This window comes from Diadema setosum, chromosome 5 (genome assembly GCF_964275005.1).
Source record: "Diadema setosum chromosome 5, eeDiaSeto1, whole genome shotgun sequence".
Classification (NCBI taxonomy): domain Eukaryota; kingdom Metazoa; phylum Echinodermata; class Echinoidea; order Diadematoida; family Diadematidae; genus Diadema; species Diadema setosum.
The window spans coordinates 16,775,418-16,797,603 of NC_092689.1; the positions used below are offsets into that span (position 1 = coordinate 16,775,418).

Sequence of the window (22,186 nt, forward strand, 5' to 3'; positions counted from 1 at the left end):
TGCCAGGGTGTGGTAGGAGAGAACAAGCATGTACTCTTCTCTTCAATTATTTCATCCATTCCCTTGGGAGATACTGTATGTTCAAGAAAACACTTGACAAATCACAGCAAACACACAAGTAGGCAGGCAGACAGACAGAAGGACAGACAGATAGATAGATAGACTGAGAAATAGACAAACAAATAGATGGATATACAGACAGACAGACAGACAGATCACATCCTCCACAGATATGGTACCACTTACATCGGCTGTCGATAGCTGGTTCATGTAATCATATCTGCTGTCAGGAACCGTCGGCTTGGTGACTGTTGATGAGGCTGCGCGACAGAAGCAATATCAGAGGGAAGACACAGAAATGAAGAGATGAAAAAAAAAATTATGAATAATCAGCCAAAATAGCAGATATAACAACTCCAAACTATGGAATGAAAAATAACATGCAATGATTGAAGACAAGATGAATCAATGTCGAGGGTGTAAATATGACATATCATATCAAATTATGATTTTAACACACACCAGCACATCAGGTGAGTAGTGAGGTGATGCTAAAACTGAAACACATCCACAATGCTTGTATTTTACAACTGCAGCGCAAAAAGTGAACATCATCTAGGGCTGATATTAACACATCATCATTATCATGTACAGTGTACATTAATACGCAATGGACACAGGCATAACCATCATATAAATGACATTACATGGAAGCAAGACAAAGTGATGATATTGAAATGTAAACAGAGTAGACATTATCTTCCACTTGGTCACAGAATTATTCTCCTAGAAGCAAGAATCCATGGTAATTTTTATCCTAAAACAGAAAAAGGAAAGAGTAAATCCACTGGGCCGGAGTAGGAGGCTGTCCATTGTATTGACCCACACAGATGATCATCTCTGGGCTGCATTCTTCCTTGTATGAATCTGCCGACCACCTTCACATCTATTGTATTTATTTTTTACTTCTGTCAGTGGTACATGACCAACACAATAAATTACATAAACATAACCAAATTGGAACACAATTTTTCTGCTTCTTTTGGTGTTGCAATTTTTTCTTAAATAAATACCACTGAATGAATAAAATCCCAAAGGATTAAATTCTTAAAGTCCCACTTTTAACTGGACTCTGAAGAATGTGCAATGGAACAAAACTTTTATGAAGAGCTCATAGAACTTCTACATATTATGAGCAAAGAACAGACGTTTTTTACTGAGTGAATTCATAACAATTTACACATAAAAATGAGAAATAAGAAAAATAAACAAGAATACAGACCATAGGTAAATGATTGTTCATTTTTCTGTGAGACAAGCTTTCTTTAAGTGGTTGAAGCACTATTTGCATGTAATGAAAAACTTGAAAAACCCCAAAAGACCCAAAGCATACATTTAAATGATGATGTCTACCAATAGTTGTAATAAATCAGCTTATATGATTAAATTTCTGTCATTCAGCTATAAATGGCACTTGTTCCACTGAAAGCAACTTTAAGGGCCCTTGAACTACTCAAAGACTCTACTGAGGGAAAGGAATGTGACAGCATCTTTAAATTTCTCAGTTGAACCCTTAACAATGCAATCTGACATTATGCACACACTCTTCCTTTGTATATGAATGCTAGCTTCTAGCACAAGATGGCAGATATCCAAAGAGTTATACATTTGAGGGTTCCTACATATCTTGAGCAATTATCTCTGACACCACATGATTCATATGTGATGTTGCATACTCTGCACTTCTCTTCTTGATATCTTGAGTGCTTCTCTCACAAGATGTGATACAAGCTCATGTGTCTGATGTCGCCAAACTTAACACTGAATGGGGTGTTTTTGTACGCTTTTGTTAGAATTACACCGAAAAATGAGTTTCCAGATGTGACGTATTCTGATTTGAAATGAAATAACTTTGAGAGGATCTACCCAAGTGTGCACTAGGGGATATCTGTGTGTTCCGTGGTTGAGAAGGGCAGGTCTTCTACAGTTACAACCGTCATCCCATGGTGTAGCCTCCTAGATGTTTAACCAAGCAAATCAAATTACAGTAGACATTTCAGCGGCAGCGAAGTCGTTTGACCAGCGTAGTAATACGAGGATCTTTTCCTGACATGTGCTCTTTTTCATCAGCCCGTGACAGCCATGACACGCTTGCTGGTCTCCGATGTCAACCTGCCTTTCTGGCTACCATCACCAACCCTTTTTACCTCCATGGGAAATGGCACCTTACCATGCTTTTACACAATACCAACTTGGTAATATGTACCAACCAACCAAAAATATGAAAATAAATTTCAAACAATTTAAAAATGCTACATTCTCTTCCTAAATTTCATGCCTTGTCAGATGCATGTAACATTCAATTGCTAAGTTCACTTTTACATTTCATTTTGCTCCAATGTCCTACTGCCCTACTCAATGTTGCACTATACAGCTACTCTATAAATGTCTCAGACTTTTCTCTTTTTTTGGGGGGGGGTGGAGGAGAGGGGACGTAACGTTCTTCTGGCTTTGAACATTTAAGCTAGTAACATGTGAGAAGTGCACAAGTTTTCACACAAATTTCAAATCTTTGTCTGTGATAAAAGTGTATATTGTCAAACAAGTTCATCCTAATGAAAAAAAATGAACACATGACTACAGATTTTATCTTTATAAATAATACAATATCATTCATCAATTCAGTGACAGAGAGTAAATGAAATATGACAATTTCTTTGATTCTTGAAATAAGACATCTGTAACTTATATTTGTCCAGTCTTTGAAGATATTATTTGCTATTCCTCATATGTACCTCATATCTTTAAACATCCAGCACCTAAAAACATTAATATTATCATGTTATCAAAAATATTATCACACCTAATGAAACAAGACATATCTGTAACTCATATTTGTCCAGTCTTTGAAGATATCATTTGCTATTCTTTATATGCACCTCATGGTATTTTCAAACATCCAGCACCTAAAAACATTACTATTATCACGCTGAAATATTATCACACCTAATCTATCCACTCAGTGATACCAACAAGTAACTTTAAATCTATTGCTGAATCTCATCTTTAAAATCACAATTACGCCGGCTACATGAAAGAATTAGTATCATCACTGTTCTGCTGTTTTCCTTCTAATCATAAACGTAATCAATTATCATCGTCAGCATAAGGTAGCGTCATTTGCAATGATGATAATGGAACATAATGGAAGGAAGCGAACGTGAGGAGAGGAACACACATCTGCCATCTGTCTTCAGCATCTCATAAGTCGGTTCCCTAATTCTCCATGCCTCATTGACTACAAGCACGCTTCTCTCAAAACCATCCATCAAACCGAGCTTCTCCTTCGTTATTTTCACACCCTTTATGTCCCCCCCCCCCATCCATCCTGCAGACCCTTCTTACAAATTATTTTCTCTTGCCTACATCTCATATTAAAAATATATTACAAAATGTAAGGAGGAACTTATCGTGTGTCATATTCTTGATCACTAAAGGACATCAAGATCCTACTTAATTAAAATGACTGCAATTACCAGAAGCTGCAATAATCGCAATTGCAATGCAACATTAGAGAAACAGCGAACTAGCCATGAATATGAAAAATGTAGCTTCAATAACTGAAATTATTTGAACTTATATTACTTGAAAATATTTCCTTTAATACAACCCAGGTTTAGCACTCAAAGGGAGTCTTGGAAAGTTTCCTTTTAACTAAAAAGAATACTGAAGGCTTATTTCAAATTGAGAAACAGGGTTTCTCAATTGGTCACCAGTACAAACAACCCTTGGAATCATTTTCATAAATGTGTTATCATCTCATGCAAATCAAAGTAGACTAGTTTAGTAAAAAAAATAATGTACACCAAGTTTTGAAAATAACTGCTCACACTTTTGCTGTTGAAACTGCCCAGGCATAATCATACAGAAGTGACAACAAAGAATCTTAAGTTCAATTTGATCTGATTTGGCTATCAAATGATAATTATAATTCTACGAATTACAGGGAAAGACAGCTGAAATGGTAAGGCTGCATAAAAGGAGGAGCATTCAGCAGTTAAAACATGGAGAAGTGATAGGAATGAGCACCAATTGAGATGGGAAGAGGTAAGGGAGGATAATTCTTGAAAGGAGGTATCATGCGGGAACCATAAGAGATGTTTAATAGGATAGCAACTCTTGCTGGAATGGCAACTTCCCATAGCAACAGCCAATCAGGAAGCTGGATTCTTGTCATTACCATGACAATTGCCATTCCAGCAAGAGTTGCTATCATAGCAACTTTTTTATGAAATGGGGCCCAGGTCTCCTATCCAGTCCTTCCATGCTCGCTTTAACTTGAGCACCCTTCCACTGATGAGGTGGACTGAATTCCGCCAAGAGGTATCAATGACCCCCTCCCCATCCCCCACCCCCAAATGGAGAAAACAAGATCGGGTTGATATTACGCCGCCCCGCCTGACATCCACACAGGCTGCAAACACTGGCTTGCTTGGCTGGCGTGCAAAGCTAAATGTTATTTTTAGCAGCCCAAATTGGCCCGGAGGAACGCCACAGAGTGCGAGATGGCCGCAACAAAGCAGACCACGGGTCTGAAATTGGTTCCGAAGTGAAAAATAATTTAAAAAGAATTCTAGACGGAGACCAGCAAGATTAAGTTGGATAGAGTAATATGTACATTTATCAGTCTTAGGTTTCTTCCTGCATCTCCAGATGGAATTCTATCAATCTGCTGAAAGAATTGTGGCTATGTTCTGCTATGCAGCACCTACAAATAAAGATTCCCAATCTAATAAATCAAATACATTAAAAGATCTGGCTTCGTGTATGTTGCTATCAGTGATAGTTGTTGGTCATCAATTTGACAAAGCCCTACGGGCACTTTTCATACCAGTTTGTGCTCCTATATGTTTACCATTTCTGAAAAGTTTTGCCTAAAGGCTAGCAGCAAAAAGATATGAAAATTATTTCAAGAAAAATGCATTGTAAAAAACAAGCACCAACAAAATGTCAGCTTTGCCTTAGATCATCAAATACATACAATGTATTAGTATTCAATAAAACAGCGACATGACAGCATCTGAACTAGATTTATGAAAGAAAAAAAAAAACAGCCACATTTGTGATAATCAGCTCAGACTGCTGCAGTTACTAACTGAAGTTCTGGCTATCATAGCACTAAATGAAAATGCTTTTGAATGGGATTTACAAAAGCAGATGTTTAAGTATCTGAAACTTTAATCCATTCTTTCAACAATTCCCTGAGAGCCTTCAATGCCCCCAAACAAGATTCTTTTTGCCCGTTGGTAAAGAATGCACAGGTTGGTAATCTGCCTGTGCAATAGCAGTCTAGCAGTACATGTTTCCCTTTGCATAGAACAATGCAAAATAATGAATCAAACATGAGATGTGAAAAGAGTGTGTGCTAATAGGCTCGCAAATTCTTTTGTTAGACACTATTGTATAAGGGCACCAGAATGGGGTCAGCAAAAGTGAAAATGTAATGAGCTCAGCCTTGATTGCTACATATCATCTCCCTGAGTTTTACAGCAAAACAGGTGTGCTACTGCATTAGAAAAAGGTAACATAGACAAAAAATACCCTCAGTATTGATACAAAAAGAGAACAGATACTGATAGAAGAAAGTCTAATCTCTCAATCAGTCATTTTTCTAAGCATCATAACACAAATAGACATTAATTTAGGCCACAAATGTTGACACTCTTGTCGACAATTTGGGAACCTGGTATACCAGATTCCTGTCTCAGAGTTAAACTACAGGAACCTGATGTGATTCCTGTAACACATGCTTGTAAAATCAATCAAAATGCCTTGTCCAAATCCAATTGAGAAAAAGGGGGAAGAGTTGTAAAAGCAATATGAGAATGAAGAAAAAAAAAAACTTTTGGAAAGGAGAATTCTAAACATGAACATAGAATTTCAATTGTCTTCCAGAAGAAAGAGAGGAGATTCTTCTTTTAGTCAGAACTCCATCATTCTGTTTATAAGCCATCAATTGACACATAACAGACTTCAGTAATGGTTGTACTCTTTCCACAATTTTGATTTTGTCAATTTGCAATTAATCCACTGGCATACAAGACGATTTGAGTGATGATGAGCTTAATTCCATTGGACAGTGGTAGAAGCACATTATGTGTCGGTAATTTGAATCAATGAAGAAAAGATTAAAACATTTTTAGTAGTTTTTCTTTTATCTTTCCCTTAAAACAAAAACAAGACATCATCTATAACACATAATGACACAATAATGTATTCATAGGTGATAAATGGCAGAAATTATACCATCTACATTACAAGATAAAGATATGAATTATACCGTTTGATCTCACAGAAGATGTTCTAGGTGGAGGATGATACTTTGCAGGTTTCCATACTTTCCTTGCCTTGCCCTCAACATCAACACAAGTAGAGGGAGTTGATATTGTTGCAGCAACTGATGAAGATGTTGTAGAATCAAATGGAGAACTAAAAGATGTGGATGCAGCGAGAGATGGTGAAGGTGATGATGATGATGATGATGGTGGTCGCATGGATGATGAAGATGATGATGGTACTTCACAAGGGAGAGTACCTTGAGTATGCACCTGTTGCCATGACAACTGCGGGGCTGCTGCAGAATGTGCTGGGGCAGCAAAGTTGGATGCCACAACTATCTTGGGCTGATCTCGTGGAAATGAAGGTTCACTTTTCTGGCCAAAAGAGGACTGATATGGAACTTGCTCAGATGGATATGTTGGTCCGACAGCGGCTAACATTCCTCTCTGATTCACTACCGACTCTGAATGATGTGGCAGATGCTTCGGTGTCCCGCATCCAAACAAAGAAGACCGCAGCGTCATCTCGCTGTGATCCGGGAGTGAAGACGACAGATAACTCTGTTTGTGGATTTGCGGCGAAAGAGCCGACACGTTCTGTGACTGAGTCGGGATGGGTATGGGCGGAGTGGGCCTAGCTGAAGGAATGGAGGAAGATGACATCGATGCTGGGGACGCTAGCGATGTTGCATGGGCTGCTATTGCGGTGGGGTTCGGTGCAGCAAGTGAATAGGGCAAGGCCATACTTTGGGCAGACACGGGCATGCTTTGGGTGGTCCCAACTAAATTCTGTGAATGTCCACTCACATGATATGTTGCCGTCGGTATGCTTGGAACTGTTGATGAATTAACACTTCCAGTCTGGCTGGAAACTGAGGTATCGGTGGCAGATGGAATGGGAAATGGTGGAGGAGACACAGCGGAAGATGGAGAAGTGTCTGTCTTTTTGCCCAACTGCCCAAGACGTGGACATTGGGGAAGCTGCTCCAGCAAAATGGTGAGAATGTCCGAGGTGAGAGGTCCGGGATCTGTATTGGTCCGCCTCATCACTTTGCGCTTGGTGCGGCCGGTGGGCGGCTTGGCAGCCGTCACCTTGGTCAGGTCCTCCGTGCTGGAGCGGCGCTGCGGGTACTGCACCATCTCAAATGTCGGGTTGTTGTGAAACAGACCCTTCTTGCTGGGTCCAAATGGCCGGAAGGCCTGGGTGAATATCATGTTTTTGATGCGAATCAGCTGCAAAAGTCCCGGGGCAGGAAAAGATTTTAGCGCAGGGATCCTTCCAGTACCCTCTGGAATGTCAATTGGCAGTGAAAGGAGAGCCACACCACCGGTAGGGCAGCTAACGAACTAGAGCCGACAATCCTATGAGCAGCCTTGCGCACTGATAGGGACATTGATACACAAACGCATTCCACTGGGTCACTGGTTCAGCTTCCAGTTGCCACTGGCAATCCAGAGGGCTGGGGGCCCCCCACACACACATGGCATTCCTTTCCAATAACAGAGAGAGGGGTTAATAAACATGTCTTTCAGCAAACTCTCCACAGAGAATCAGGGCCACTTGTAAACCTTCACCTCTAACCCACAAAACAGTGAACACGATTTGCGGAAATACAATGCAGCTCATCTGATAGGCATTATGAGAGGTTTTACATCATTATTTTTTCATCAAAATATCTGCATACTTGAAATAACTCTTCTTTTTTTCTCTCCTATCCCATCCTAACCCACACCACAGCACTCACTGCTGCTCTCTGTAAGTCTTATTCTCGGAATTGGCTTTCAGGAATGTTTGCAAGAAAAAAAAAAAGAAGCTGTAAATGCTGCAACAATGTCACGATCTTCAGAATAGCTAAATGGAGCTTTGACTGGGGATGTAGAATTGCACCAAAACACCACATATTTCACTCTAAAACTTCAGGCCTTTTGTTATCATAATAAGGAATAAGACTTTCCTGTGATTTGCTCTCTGTGACTATAAATGTATATGTATTCTACTTCATAATGAAAATATGACTAATGAGATATTGAAAAAGCAGTAACAATACCATTTTGATTTTTAACAATATAATAATGATAGTTACCATAGTACCATATTCATAAAATTATCATTATTGCTATTATCATTATCATTAACATCATCATTATTACTAAATAACTACAATTATCATTATGTTATTATTAAAACCAAAGATACCTCATTCAATTTGATGCAATTTCTGTTCTAGCCCATTCCAGTCTGACGAATGAATGTCTTTCATTTCTTAACCGGGAAAGCTGAAATCAACAACACACCATTTATCTGAATTGCAGAAACACAACACTCAGAAAAAAAAACCCTGATCTCCAAAGAACTCGCAGAGCGGTAAACACCCCATCATGGGATGGCCAACATTCTTCCCCGATACATGATGTTCTTCCGACGATGCGAGTTGTCGCTAGCCAGACGACATTCTGATAACGTGGCTCACATCAACCGCACATGTCCTGACAAACCATGACGAATGGTGTGATCTAATTAGGCTCCTATCACCGAAAGGATTCCACCCTCACATAGCCTGGCAACATCAGCCTCACAAAAAAACAAACAAACAAACAAAATTCCATACTTTATGTCATCCAAAGGACTCTTACAAAGCTGACTGAACATACCTCTGCGTGCAGACATTTTAGCCATTCAGAGGACAGTCCATTTCCACCTTAAAGATGAGGTACTTTACAATCACACATTCTGAAGTTCTATAGGAGAAACGTAAGTCTAAGATAAAAATGCTCTTTTTCTAACCATCCCCATTCCAAAGCATGCCAGAAAGAAAGACACAATCACTGGAATGTAGTAACAATGATTCAACAGTAATCACACTCCCTATCAGATTTGCTTTGCCGTGATTGCAAATTTCAACACTATTCAATTAAAATCCTTTGTAACGATACATCTACTTGGAAAGAAGTTGAAACAATTTGATAGGACTTAAGAGCAGGCTCAGAAAAATTCAAACAACCTCACATAAAAAGTCCTCCAGACCTAAATTTAAAAGAAAAGAAGAAAACTTGTGTTGTTTAAAATGTCTATAAGTGCAATATCTACACCTTTTGAACAACACCCCTACTTTTTGAACAACAATTACTATTTCCATGTTTGGTGCAGTTGACTTCAGACACTATTTATTATACTACAGAGACTTCTGGTTGCAACGCAGGTTTGCGTCTTTGAGCTTGTTATTGACTTTCAAAAATCTTATAATCACTGGCAAAAATTGATCTACCCAAAGTGTGTTGTTCAAGATATTGTCTTTCTGCCACAAATTCATTCATAATGGTGTAACTGCTGCTTCTGAAGAATCTAAAAGCACTATCTACTCAGGGTAAAAATAATTGAATTGTGATATCAAAATTCAAATAGCTTGTAGTAGATACTTGCAGTTTTACGGCAGCATCATGATCCAAATTGACACTGTCAACTGCACATAGCCGGATAGAGCTACAGGAATAGCTGAATAGTTGATGGGCCTAAATTGCAAATTCTTATGAGATGCTGATTGAGTAGAAGCTCGCAGGATAGCAAGATGCTTGTTGTCACACAACAATGTACAATCATAAATCCAATCAAGGAACACCTCTCATATCTGCAGAAATTGCAATGAAACAGATCCCAGTGGAAATCCAAAGCAGCAAAATAATTCCTCTATCCCGTGATCGTATCAATCAAAGCCGGGGAGCCACATAGAGCAAAATTCAAATGTCCAGAATCAAATCCCAATCATGGGGCATATTGGAAGATCTCTGGCAATTAAGCAGTGTTTATAGTGAACAACGAAACTGAAGGCGGACATACATACAAAGCAGCCAGATGATATGACAAATTACTGCGAAACATCTCTTGCACAAAATTGTCCCTTGAAAATGAGAAATACACACTGAGGAGCGAAAACGTTTGGAGAACTCGAAATAAATCGAGAGAGGTGGACATCGACAACGGACAGTGATGGAATGATGATGACACTCGGCAATTAGGAGCATCCCTCGGGAGCGACTGTAAGCTACTGTCGTGCCGTTTGAATGTCCAGATGCTCCGCATCCCCTGGGCAATATTGCAGGCATTAGCATCCTCCGCCAAATTGCAACATCAAGATCGGGTACTATTGATTCTCTCCTCCCACCCTCATCTCCGTCTCACTCTCTGATCTTTACCCCCTCCCTCCTCTCCCTCCCCCCCCCCACCCCCACTTCCTCCTCTCTCACTCCCCTCCTTCCTCCCTTCCTCCCTTTCCTGCTGTTGTAGTTTAAAGGAATTGTACAGTTTTGGTTGAGACCTAATTTCAGGTTCCTAACATTTTTTGGTGAGATAATGAGAAACCGCTTATGAAATATGAAACAACACGTAATTCTATGAGGAATTCAACGTTTATTTGATGAAAATTGGTTTTGAAATGGCTGAGATATCCAAAAAAGAGCAATTCTAATAAAGTGTGGGACCCACACTTTATTACGATCGCTTTGTTTTACTTTGTTTTTGGATATTTCAGTCATTCTAAACAGGATTTTTATCAAATAAATTTTGAATTCCTCTAAAAATGGTATGCTCTGTACTATATCATAAGTGTTTTCTTGGTATCTCGCAAAAAGTTAAAAGCCCAATTCTCAATCTCCACCAATACTGTACCATCCCTTTATCTCTTATTGACACATCTCTACCAGCCTCCTTTTCTCTGTTTCACAGTACCCTCATCATCTCCTCTTTTGCTCTTTCTTTTTATCTCCTTCCCCCTTCTCTCTGCCTCTCTCCTTCCAATCCCCCCCTTTCTCCCCTTAAAGGGATAGTATAGTTTTTGTTGAGATGGGGATTCAGATTTAAACTTTAGATTTAAACTTTAAATGGGGATTCAGATTTAAACTTTTTTTTATCATTCCGACATCTCTACCAGCCTCCTTTTCTCTGTTTCACAGCACCCTCATCATCTCCTCTTTGGCTCTTTCTTTCCTTCTTCCCCCCCCCCACCCCACCCCCTTTTCTTTGCCTCTCTCCTTCCAACTCTCTCTCTCTCCCTGTTTCTCCCTTAAAGGGATAGTATAGTTTTCATTGAGATGGGAGGTTCAGATTTGCAAGATTATTAGAAACCACTTATGAAATATCAAAGAGCATACAATTCTAAGAGGAAGTCAAAGTTTATTTGATGAAAATATGTTTTGAAATGACAGAGATATCTAAAAACAAAGTAAAAACAAAGTGGTCCTAATTAAAGGTGGGCCCCACATTTAATTAGGATATCTTTTTTTTGGGGGGGGGATATCTAAGCCATTTCAAAACCTATTTTCATCAAATAAATTTTTATTTCCTCTTAGAATTGTATGCTCTTTAATATTTCATAAGAGGTCCATCATTATCTCAAAAAAAAAAAAAAAAAATGTTAGAAACCTGAAGCCCCATCTCAACCAAACTACACCATCCCTTTAAGGCTTACCTGGCACATTACTATAAATCTGTCCTTCTTTCTTTCTCTCCCTCTTTCTCTTTCTCTTTCTTTCCCTCATCCCCCTCCTCCTCCCCCTGAAATGGTACGATCCCCATTCTCTTCTCACCTGTCATGCATCAGTCTGATGTTTGATCCATTTCACACTCGAGGGCATCCACTATTGACATTGGTCTTCCCCCTCTCCATCTGCTAGCTGTAGCAGCCATGAGCCAAGCAACCAAGAGAAGGGGAATCTCAGCCAGGGGTTCCCTCTCAACAAAAACCCCAAGACAAAAAAAAAGAAAGAAAAGAAAAACCCCAAAAGGTCACCGCAACACTGAAACAATTTGAGGTAATTGTGTGCCGTAGATGTAGGACCACAATAACAACAGGAGAGTTACAATGTGAACACAGAAGAAACATCATTGTGACGCAGCAAACAACTCACTACACTCAAATCATCCAAAGTAATCATGTTAGCGTGGCCTTCTTTCCCCCTTGAGACATGGATCCTGTCCTAACAAGCAGCAAATCATCTCCAACCTACTCTCAATTCCACCACTTTTCCCCAAGAGCAGCAAAGAGCATTGCAAGCAGCCACTGTTTGTCCACCAAATATTTAACAAATCCAGTTCCTAACATCAGAAGTTGGAATACTCCTTCCACAGTATTCTTCAGCTGTGTACTAAAAAGCATCACATAACACAGCAATGCAAATACATTTTAAAAATGTACCAGTGAATGTTCCTGATCCCCTATCTTTAAAGTCTCCATGACACAAAAAAGATCACTCCAGTAATAGATGTCATTATTAGGCCTTCATCTGCTCTCTTTCATTTTGCAGAGAAAAAAAAAAGGTTTGCATATAAGATAATGCTTGTAAAGATTTTCAAGTTGACTTTAACCGATAAAATATAAGCACTTTTACCCATCAAAGTGCTTATTTCATAAAATTGTACATAATGCATGAATATTAAAGGACAAGTTCACCTTCATTAACATAAGGATTGAGAGAATGTAGCAATATCAGTAGAACACATCATTGAAAGTTTGAGGAAAATCAGACAATCCGTTCAAAAGTTATGAATTTTTGAAGTTTTTGTGCAGTCACCGCTGGATGAGAAGACTACTGCAGTGTATGATGTCGCATGCGTACAACAATATAAGGAAGAGAATTTCACAAAATTTCATCTTTTGAAAAAAGTACACATTCCCTTGACTCGTTACTGACATAGGTTACGGGTAATATTATTCCCATTGCCTTTAGAAAGAGGCAAGTCAAGTGCTCTTTTATTATGCGAAAAAAGTGAAAATATGTTGAATTTTCTTTACATTTTCTTTATACTGTTGTACTCATATGACATCACGAGCCTTAGTAGTCTCCTCATCCAGCGGTTCCATCACAAAAATTTTAAAAATTCATAACTTTTGCATCGATTGCCAAATTCTCCTCAAACTTTCATTGATGTGTTCTACTAATATTGCTGCATTCTCTCAATCCTTATGTTTATGAAGGTGAACTTGTCCTTTAAGGTTTGACAGGGAGGACAATGTGTATTCTCAGTTCAAGACTTTACAAAGTTTTATCAGCCATGTATCTAATTAGATGAATTAAGTGGGGAATTATGCTCAAAAATGTCCATGGGTTGCTGTCAACATACTGTATGTATATACAACAGAAATAGAGAACAAAGTTCTTAATTATAAAAGTGATTGAGTTACTAATTGTGGATTGATCTACAACCCAACGATACATTTAAACTACCTATCAAGCCACAACGAAACTCTCCATAGCTTTGAGTTAATGTAGCAATACATGCCTTGAGCTGAACTTCCAAATACCAAAATAGTGGAAGGTGAAATCTGCAATTAATTGGGGGTGACGAGAGGAACAGATGCCAACTAGTTGTACATGGCATCCCCTCCTTCAACATAGCCTAGAAGAAGTGGTAACAGTCTCACTGAGCAGGATATGCTACCAGTCTACACTCAGTGTAACCAACAGTGGCATCTGAGGTGCACTAATGAGGTCATCAGTGCAATGAGATAGGGACTGGTTATCATTTTTCACCATATTTTAAGAGAGGTTTTACAGTAAATATGATGGGAAGATTTGACTTTTCACCCAACTCCACCTGCCTGAGCACTTTCTTATCATCAGGCATTTAATGCACAACAAGCTGCAAGGATAATACCACAGACTTTGTGACAGAGACGATCAAGATTCTCTTTCTTTCCATTCAATTATTTTTCATTCTTCCGTCGACCCTTCCTTGTAACAATATAAAATGGGAAGACAGACCATGTTAGATGTATTGACAAACTAGCTGCACTTATACACTATCTTATAAGCTGCTGTTTGGATGAACGCAAAGCATCAAACTGGTACCTGCAACAAATTTCAATCACAACTTTAAACTTATGCACTTACTTCCATCATCCACTGTCTTACCCTGAATGAGATACAAAAAAAAAAGAGAAGGAGAAATATAGCGAGATTAAGTGCAGGGGAGCACTGAAAAATGCAGTGTGCGAAATATCAGTGTCCAGTAATTGCTGATTTAGGGGGCGAAGTACGCAAGCCTACAGAAGCCCCGCAATAAAAGTGTTCGGCCCAGAAACAAACAGCAGCGGCAGTCGGAATCAATAAACAACGTCTTCATCCTTGGAGCATGAAAAGTGATACATATATGGCACCTCTCTACCCCTCTCTCTCTCTCTCTCGGCCACTCTAGAAAGTGCACGGTACTTTCGGCCATCTCTGGAGATGGCACGCCGAGAAATCGCTGCGATCCATTACGCAGGGTACAGACGGACGAGATAAAAGCTGCGCCTCTCTCGTTGAGAGATGAAGTGGCCATCAGATGCATGGCTCCAATAAAGAAGGAAAACACTTTTCTGGCACAGAAGTTGAAAGGGATATTCTATTCAGAAACTCCGAAAAGAAAGACTTGACATTTTCCCTGATCTCTCTCTATCACAGAAATACTTTTTTATTCATAGAAATCTAGTTTTTGTTGTGAATTCAAAGCTTTCAGCAGGAATAATTCCAACTGATATAAAAATTTGGCTAGTTTGGTTTCGTTTTATCTATCTACTCATGGCAGTTTAAAACTTTCCCTAAGCTTACAGCTGTTTTTCAGAAAGTCTGTACCACACTGTTGTTTAATAACAACAACAACACCAACAATCAGTCATAGTATGTGTGGTGTAGGAGCCTACAGATTTACAGAGTTGGAAGAATAAGTAGAAATTAATATACATTTTGTCTCAAAGCGGAAAAAGGAGATGAGATATAAAGCATATACAAGGAATTGTGCCAAACCGAATGTGGACATAACTCTTTGAAATGTCCAGCCTGTTCCAAGTTTTAAAAGAGACACCTACAGACATTGGTTCCTATATCTCTTGTTGTTCTTTTTACACGGCCGATAAAGCCGATAACCAACCAAAGGCTAACGTATGACATAAAAACATAATGCACATACACACACAGTCCTTCTTTCGGAGCTGATAGTTATCCCTGACAAAGATGAAGGATGAAAGAAAACTGAGGAAATCCTTCCAATCAAGCTGCAAACTTCTCTGACGAGCAAGTCGAAGAGTGTCATGATCCACCAGCCAACTCCCTCTGAACACGCCTCAATTCAGAATCCCCCACGGGACTAGCTATTAAGACTTTCACATGGTTTCATCATGCTTTGATGCAGAATCCTTAACACAAAAGAAAGCGACAGCAAATCCAGCAGCTCATTGAGTTTGAGAAGGTTGCCACGCCAATGAGAAAGTTTGTTGTTGTTTTTCTATCCAAGCTCACATGATGCCAAAAGAAAAACAAGAACTATTGTCAATATTCCAATGGGATTCCAACCAGCAAAGTCAAGGGTAGTACATTATGTTCCCTCATGAGTACAGTCAGATGGATACAACAGTAATGAGAGTAACCACCATCCAGTCGGATACCACTAGGGTTGTTTGGATGTGCCCAGTGGGAGGCGGTGACCTTTTCTCTCATTTGAAGTATAATGTACTGGTATGCCGGGCAAGAGCGGAGAACATTCGTTACCAGTCCACTCAGTCACCAGTTTGAGGATCCCGAGGATCCCACATTGCAGACTACAATGGAGATATGGTGTCCCTTACTCGCACTGGGATAACATACCATAGCATACATGTAACAGCACTAATCATCAGCTGGCATGTTTGAACATATTACAAAACAATAAGGGTCTATTCATCAAAGAAACGTCATCCTAACTCATATCAGACCACAAATATGATTGCATGATACCGAGATTCCATATAGATGTACACATCATGAATATCAATCACTATAATTTACAAAGTACACAAATGACCACATGGTTCTAAATACTATATCATACATGTACTTTTTCAAAATACATTCAGAATAGAAATAATATTGGAAGATTCACATTCAATCACACACAAAAACAAGTATTGTTATTCCATTTGGGTAGCCACAATACTTCAGCTTCAAGAGCATCTCCAGAACAGGAAACCAAACAAACAGTTGTGGTGGCCGTAGTAGTCAGGTTAACATGCCTCTGAAATGACTAAACCACTCTTCAATCAAGCCATTACTGCAACTCTTGAGCACACAACCCACCAACCTGACACACAGAAAAAGGATATGAAAATACCTAAGGGGGGAAAAAAAGTAAACACAACCCTCAATGACAAGAGACTTGGCACTCCTTTGTAACAAAATGTTACGATCTCCTCAAACTTTATAGTGATTACACTTGAGGAAAAGGCAGGCACACATTTTGTGGTGTCCTACACTGTAAGCCACCATAAGCAAGGTAGCAAATCACTCCTTTTTTCAGGTTGTATCTAGCTCTGAAAAGATTTTCAATTCCATCTAAAATCTAAACAAATTAAGTCATTACTTTATTAATTTTTACCACACATTTCTCTGAGCGCAATATGCTTGACAACAGAGTGAGATTTTCTCTACAAGTCCAGAGCACAAAGTTTTAAGTGTAAATGATTCCATGACATTTGTAATCTACATTTAAAAAAAAACAAAAAACTTATAAGCATTTACAGGTCCTATGCACTGCAAATACATGTTGACTTGTGTTGATTTACAATGTATAAATCCCTGATCACCTGATGTGGCAAAAAGAATATCTAAATATGTACCATATATCTTAGAATAATTTTCTACTATTTTCTTCAGATTACCTGGATATGCCCACAAAAGAAACCTAAAAACCAAGACTGTGTCATTGACATCTGTCAATACGCTGCTCAGTACTAAAATGATCAGCAAAAAAACATTGGATTGTAGCTTCCAATTGACTGAAAATAACTTGCATGACATGATTCTTTCCATATCTTTGTTAATCATATTAGCAACATATGCATTGCTTATAGTTCCTTTAAGGTATATGACTCCCAATGACTAGAATCATACATCTAAACAGGCTCTACCATGAGCAAAAGCGCTTAGTCAAAAAAGAAAAGAAAAAGTGATTAACTGTGATAGATGAATTGGGTCAGTAAAGATAATTACAGATGTTGCAACTGGGTGCATGACCCATAAATCACCGCTATGATGCGGTGACCCAATGTTGCTCCCTGTCCCAGATAATGACATACTACACAGTCACGGCTCCTCGCATTGGGGACTGCCCAGACCAGACGTGGTAAGTCCAAATAAGTTCAGTCAGATGGGTAACTGATATCCCAAGTTTAGCACCCCAAACTACCAGCCTTTCCATCTGTTCATTCTTCCTTTCAGTCATCATTCCTTCTGTCATTCAAAAAATGAAAACTGTAGCCACCATGGCTGACTAAAGCAGAGATGCCCCAATGTAATAGCAAAACTCTTCACTTTATATGTTTGATAATGTGTAATGCATGTCTTCTTAGACTCAGTGTTTGTAGCATGGTTGTATCCTTAACAAATGTTCTATAAGCGAATCAAGAAAATTAACAGTTTCTGGTAAATCTCATGACTGATTATGTCAAGAGCTGAAGAAAAAAGAAAATATTCGCCGCATAAACATTCCATCCCAAATGTTGTGACTCACAGTCACATTGCACTATCTACAGCAGATGTGAACTCAATTTAACTCAGTCCCTATGATACTTTCATTGAGGTTTTATTTTTATTTTTTTTTTTTTAATCTTAAGACTTGAGCCCTTGTAATTCACATTCAATGATTTGTTTTGGTTGCAGAATTTTTCAAAAGCCTCTCACCTGCAAAGTGTGTATCTGATTCTTAAATTGGCAACAATTTTTTTCAACTCGACTTTCCTGTTTCTCATAATTGAGTTTCTTGTACATTTATGTTTTTTGTTACTATTTTGCACAGATATAATTAATTCAACCAGTTCCATCGAATCTTTCTCTACTATAGAACATGCGGTAAGATTCAGAGTTGCAAATTTGATAAGGATTGGGTGATAATATTTGCAGCAAAATTTACCCAGGATTTCATGGGTTAATAAAACAAGAGTAAAAGACATGGAATGCCTCCATGCCACAATATGCCCTGCAATTTGACAGCATCTGCAATTTAACAATGGAAAACCATGAACATAAAAAATGGTATAAGAGGGGACTAACACTAACTCTGGTGACTAAAATCGGCAAAATTATACATGTACAATACATGTACATATGTGACCATATGAATGTCTATATCTAGATGAAAACACAGCATAGGATCATGAAAACAAAATGGTTCAAGTCCATGGTCAAAATCACTAACATTAAAACATAATCAATTAACTACCATCTGTGCTACAAATTCACAACAATGACATTGATAATTTAACTTGATCACAGGATGCACTTTACTGACACATAATGAACATCTATCCATTTAAGTATCCTAGGACCATACTGCCACTGTACAGATGAGTGATTCTTTTGGGGTAATCACATGGCTGCCCATAATTCTACATTACAGACACACGTATGTCAATCTCCATGCACTGAAGATATATCATCTGTCACACACATGGATCTGGTATGAGCAAGAATCGGGGAACAGTTCTTTGTCATTTGAAAAGGATGCATTAATACCCTTTCATCCACATATGAGAAAACGAACAATTAAATAAACTTGTTAATAACAAGAAGACAATCTTTACCTTGGCTATTCACATGCGTTTCCCAAATCAAAGAATGCATCTGATAAGTGCTATCGGCTAAAAGCGCTGCATGGAATTTGACACCGTCGCCACCTGGGATGATACCACTGGTACACAGACAATGGGAGAGCCCCCGCACTCGTAGGACACGCCTGTAAATGCTTTGTTGAGCACCTGGATCAGTCTTGTAGCAGGGCGAAATACCATAGATTCTGACAACAAAATCGCGAAGTTAATTGTTCCAGTGCGGTGCCACCTATTCCATTCAAGAAGTGGTGGTGAACAAATGACAGTGTTTCATATTCAGCTGTCTAATGGCTGCCAGTGGTAATGCTTACTTATCGTGCTTCATCAGTCCCACCCTCAATCAAAATTGCTTGATGCAATATCCAGGCAGTTCTTCCCTGCGGGCTGGTCTGGTATAAGCCTCAGACATAAGCCCGCATAAAGCTACATGCTCTGCGTAAACCTTTCGGCCAGTTGTCCAGCTTGTAATAGTGGCCATACAGGCTCTCTCTCATTCTGCTCCAAGCCTCTATACCCCAGTAACCCCTGTACCTCTGCCAACACTGCACCATGTAGCAGATCACATTGTCATTTTTTTAATTAGCTCGCGGAGAGAGTGACAGCGATTCCATAACCAGATGTTACCTAAGGACAGACGTTTATGGCCCAGAGCATTCATCATATATGGCATTGCAGTGGCATCAGGATAGACTATCAGGCATTAGTGAACTACTAATCTACAATGTATCTTTCGGTTTTTCCTTTAATATGTACTATCTCCCCAAATAAAACCTACTGGTAATTAATAAATTCCTGCAGACATAGAACTTCTAAGATCCAATACAACTTTATCACTACACTTAGATAAAGCATGGCTTGCTGAATACACTTGTGGAGTAAAAGAAAAAAAATTGATATTTCTTTGATATGCAGCAACTCATAAGTCAGTGTCCACAACACAACAAATGCATTGAGATTCTGACACACTCATTATATATGTTTTGTGACTTCCAATAGACAGAGTGAAATTAAGTATGGGCCCCTTTAATTCACTGATAAACTAATGGTACTGAACTTCATTTGCTTTCCTCACATGCACAAAATTACACTATTGAAGCAGAAGTATGTGCAGAAAAGTATGCCTAAACACAAGGAAATATATTCAGATAATCTTCACACTAAAATCTTCAGCTAAGTGTTTCCACTTACAAGCCCTTTCAACAGCGCTCAGTAAGCCTATATAACCACCACTGAAACTTCACTAGGGCAAATCTAGTGCTTTGTATTAGAATAACAATTTCAGTATTACTTATACAAAACTTCAAATTGCTATTTATTTTTTCCGTCTCAGCAACTTGAAATCTTGAGGGTAATTGTATAAAACTGAAGTGAAGCAGGTTGTTGCCTCTGCTTATCCACAAGTCCCTTACTTTGGATACATTGCATTAATTCCATAATTCAAAACCCTTCTAAAAATATCTCATCCCCTTCTTAGTGTGGACTAGACCTCTAAACCATACCCATCCTACAACTGATATCACACTTCCAGACAGAAGAGAATATTCCCTCAGGTTTGAGACTGGCATTTAGAATCACTAAATTGAAGAATAACCAAAAGATCAGTCAAGTATGGGACAAAATGTCTAGTAAAACAGTGTCAGTATTAAAAATCAAATAAGCCAGTTTTGTCATGATGTGACAAAATAATATGCAAAAAAATTTTTCATACCAAAGAGGCAAAAAAAAGATTCTTCTGACAACTTATGAAAATAATGAATTCTTCAGTTTTTCATATGATGTGAAAGAACATAACACACTTGACCGATTTTATGGCAATATAAAGGAAGCGACAAGTTACTGATCATTTAAATCTGTAAAACATAGAAATATTGTACAGATGATGAAAGTAACGGAGACAACAGATTCAGATCCTACTGGAAGGAAAGGTGTATAACTTAGTGTCATTCAAAAGGCAATAGAGCTTCTCTCAATGCTTGAGATAATTTGCCTTTCTGCTGATATTGCTCTCCTAGAAATCCATACCAGTATTTGCCATTTACACATTTGAAATTCATCCAAAAGTTACACACCCTGCATGTATGCAGCTTCCAATGCAGAAATTGTACCCCTACAGTGGCCTATCTATGGAGGGCAAGGACACACATTCCCCACATATGCACATTAGAACACACTGCTAGTCTTACAGGGAAATCAATATCCCAGCATTGTGATCATCACATGACTTTCATGGGGGTCTCTGCACTTTGCATTTCAACCCATGAGGGCAGCAGACACCTTTCAAGTAATGAAACATCAAAGCTCACATTCAAGCATGGATGACTCAGCTATGCACTGTACGACACCCATGCTCCAAATAATAAGCATTCATAACTCTATATACACATGGTAGGATACTATGACACACTGTCTGTAATATTGAGTGCACGGGATGTTGCTACAGCCTTTATACCTGTTATAGTTCATTCATTACCTGGATGCAGTGTGTAGATACCCTGCAACCAACAACTATTCCTACTCAGTGGATATACTTATTTCATTCCACATACATATCATTATTAGATTCCTGAACAGCAAGATTTATACCCTCTTCAATAGGATGAGATGAAAATTAATTTTGTGGATGCAAATCACTTCCGTTGTTGATGCACTGGAGTCCACGATCAGTCACACATGCAAGGGGTGCATGCCTGTTGACTGCTTGTCCCTGGACCATACAAGACTATGTTGACCTTGTCCTATCCATGCTCAGCACTTCTTTCTTCTTGCAAAGGGTGTGTCCTGGCAGGTCCACACTTTTATTCCTTCGCCATGATCTGCTGTCCAAGCCAACTACACTATACGATATGCAGTCCTGACCTTCTCTAGCTCCTCCTGATCCTTCATTGCACCAATATTCCTTGTATATGTACTGTACGAGCTGAAATTTTCGCGGTGGTTTTAATTTCGCGAATTTCGCGAATAGCCTTTGAACCGCGAAAATAACAACGCGAAAAAAAACAATGTGCGAACAGATAAGCACAGTTAGACCTCGCAACCGCGAAATTAACAACACGTGAGAATGTTCTCCTTGTTGCAATTCGCGAAAACATCTGTACGCGAAAATTTCAGCTCATACAGTACTTGGTCCAAGTTTCAGTTCTTTCTTTATTAACATACATAGATGTATATTCCTTGATTGGTGTCCACATCAGTGTGTCTTGGCAGTAACCAGCAGTCCTAGCATTGTATGGTACTGTA

At 38.8% G+C, this 22,186-nt stretch overlaps 1 protein-coding gene across 1 annotated transcript in view; it reads right to left on the reverse strand.

Annotated features, from left to right (window-relative positions):
* Positions 1-22,186, reverse strand: part of LOC140228753 (uncharacterized) — a 197,728-nt gene that overhangs the window by 42,879 nt on the left and 132,663 nt on the right. Inside the window, exon 25 of the mRNA XM_072309029.1 lies at positions 247-320. Within this exon, the coding sequence (XP_072165130.1) occupies positions 247-320 (74 nt within the window). The remainder of the gene's footprint in view (positions 1-246; positions 321-22,186) is intronic.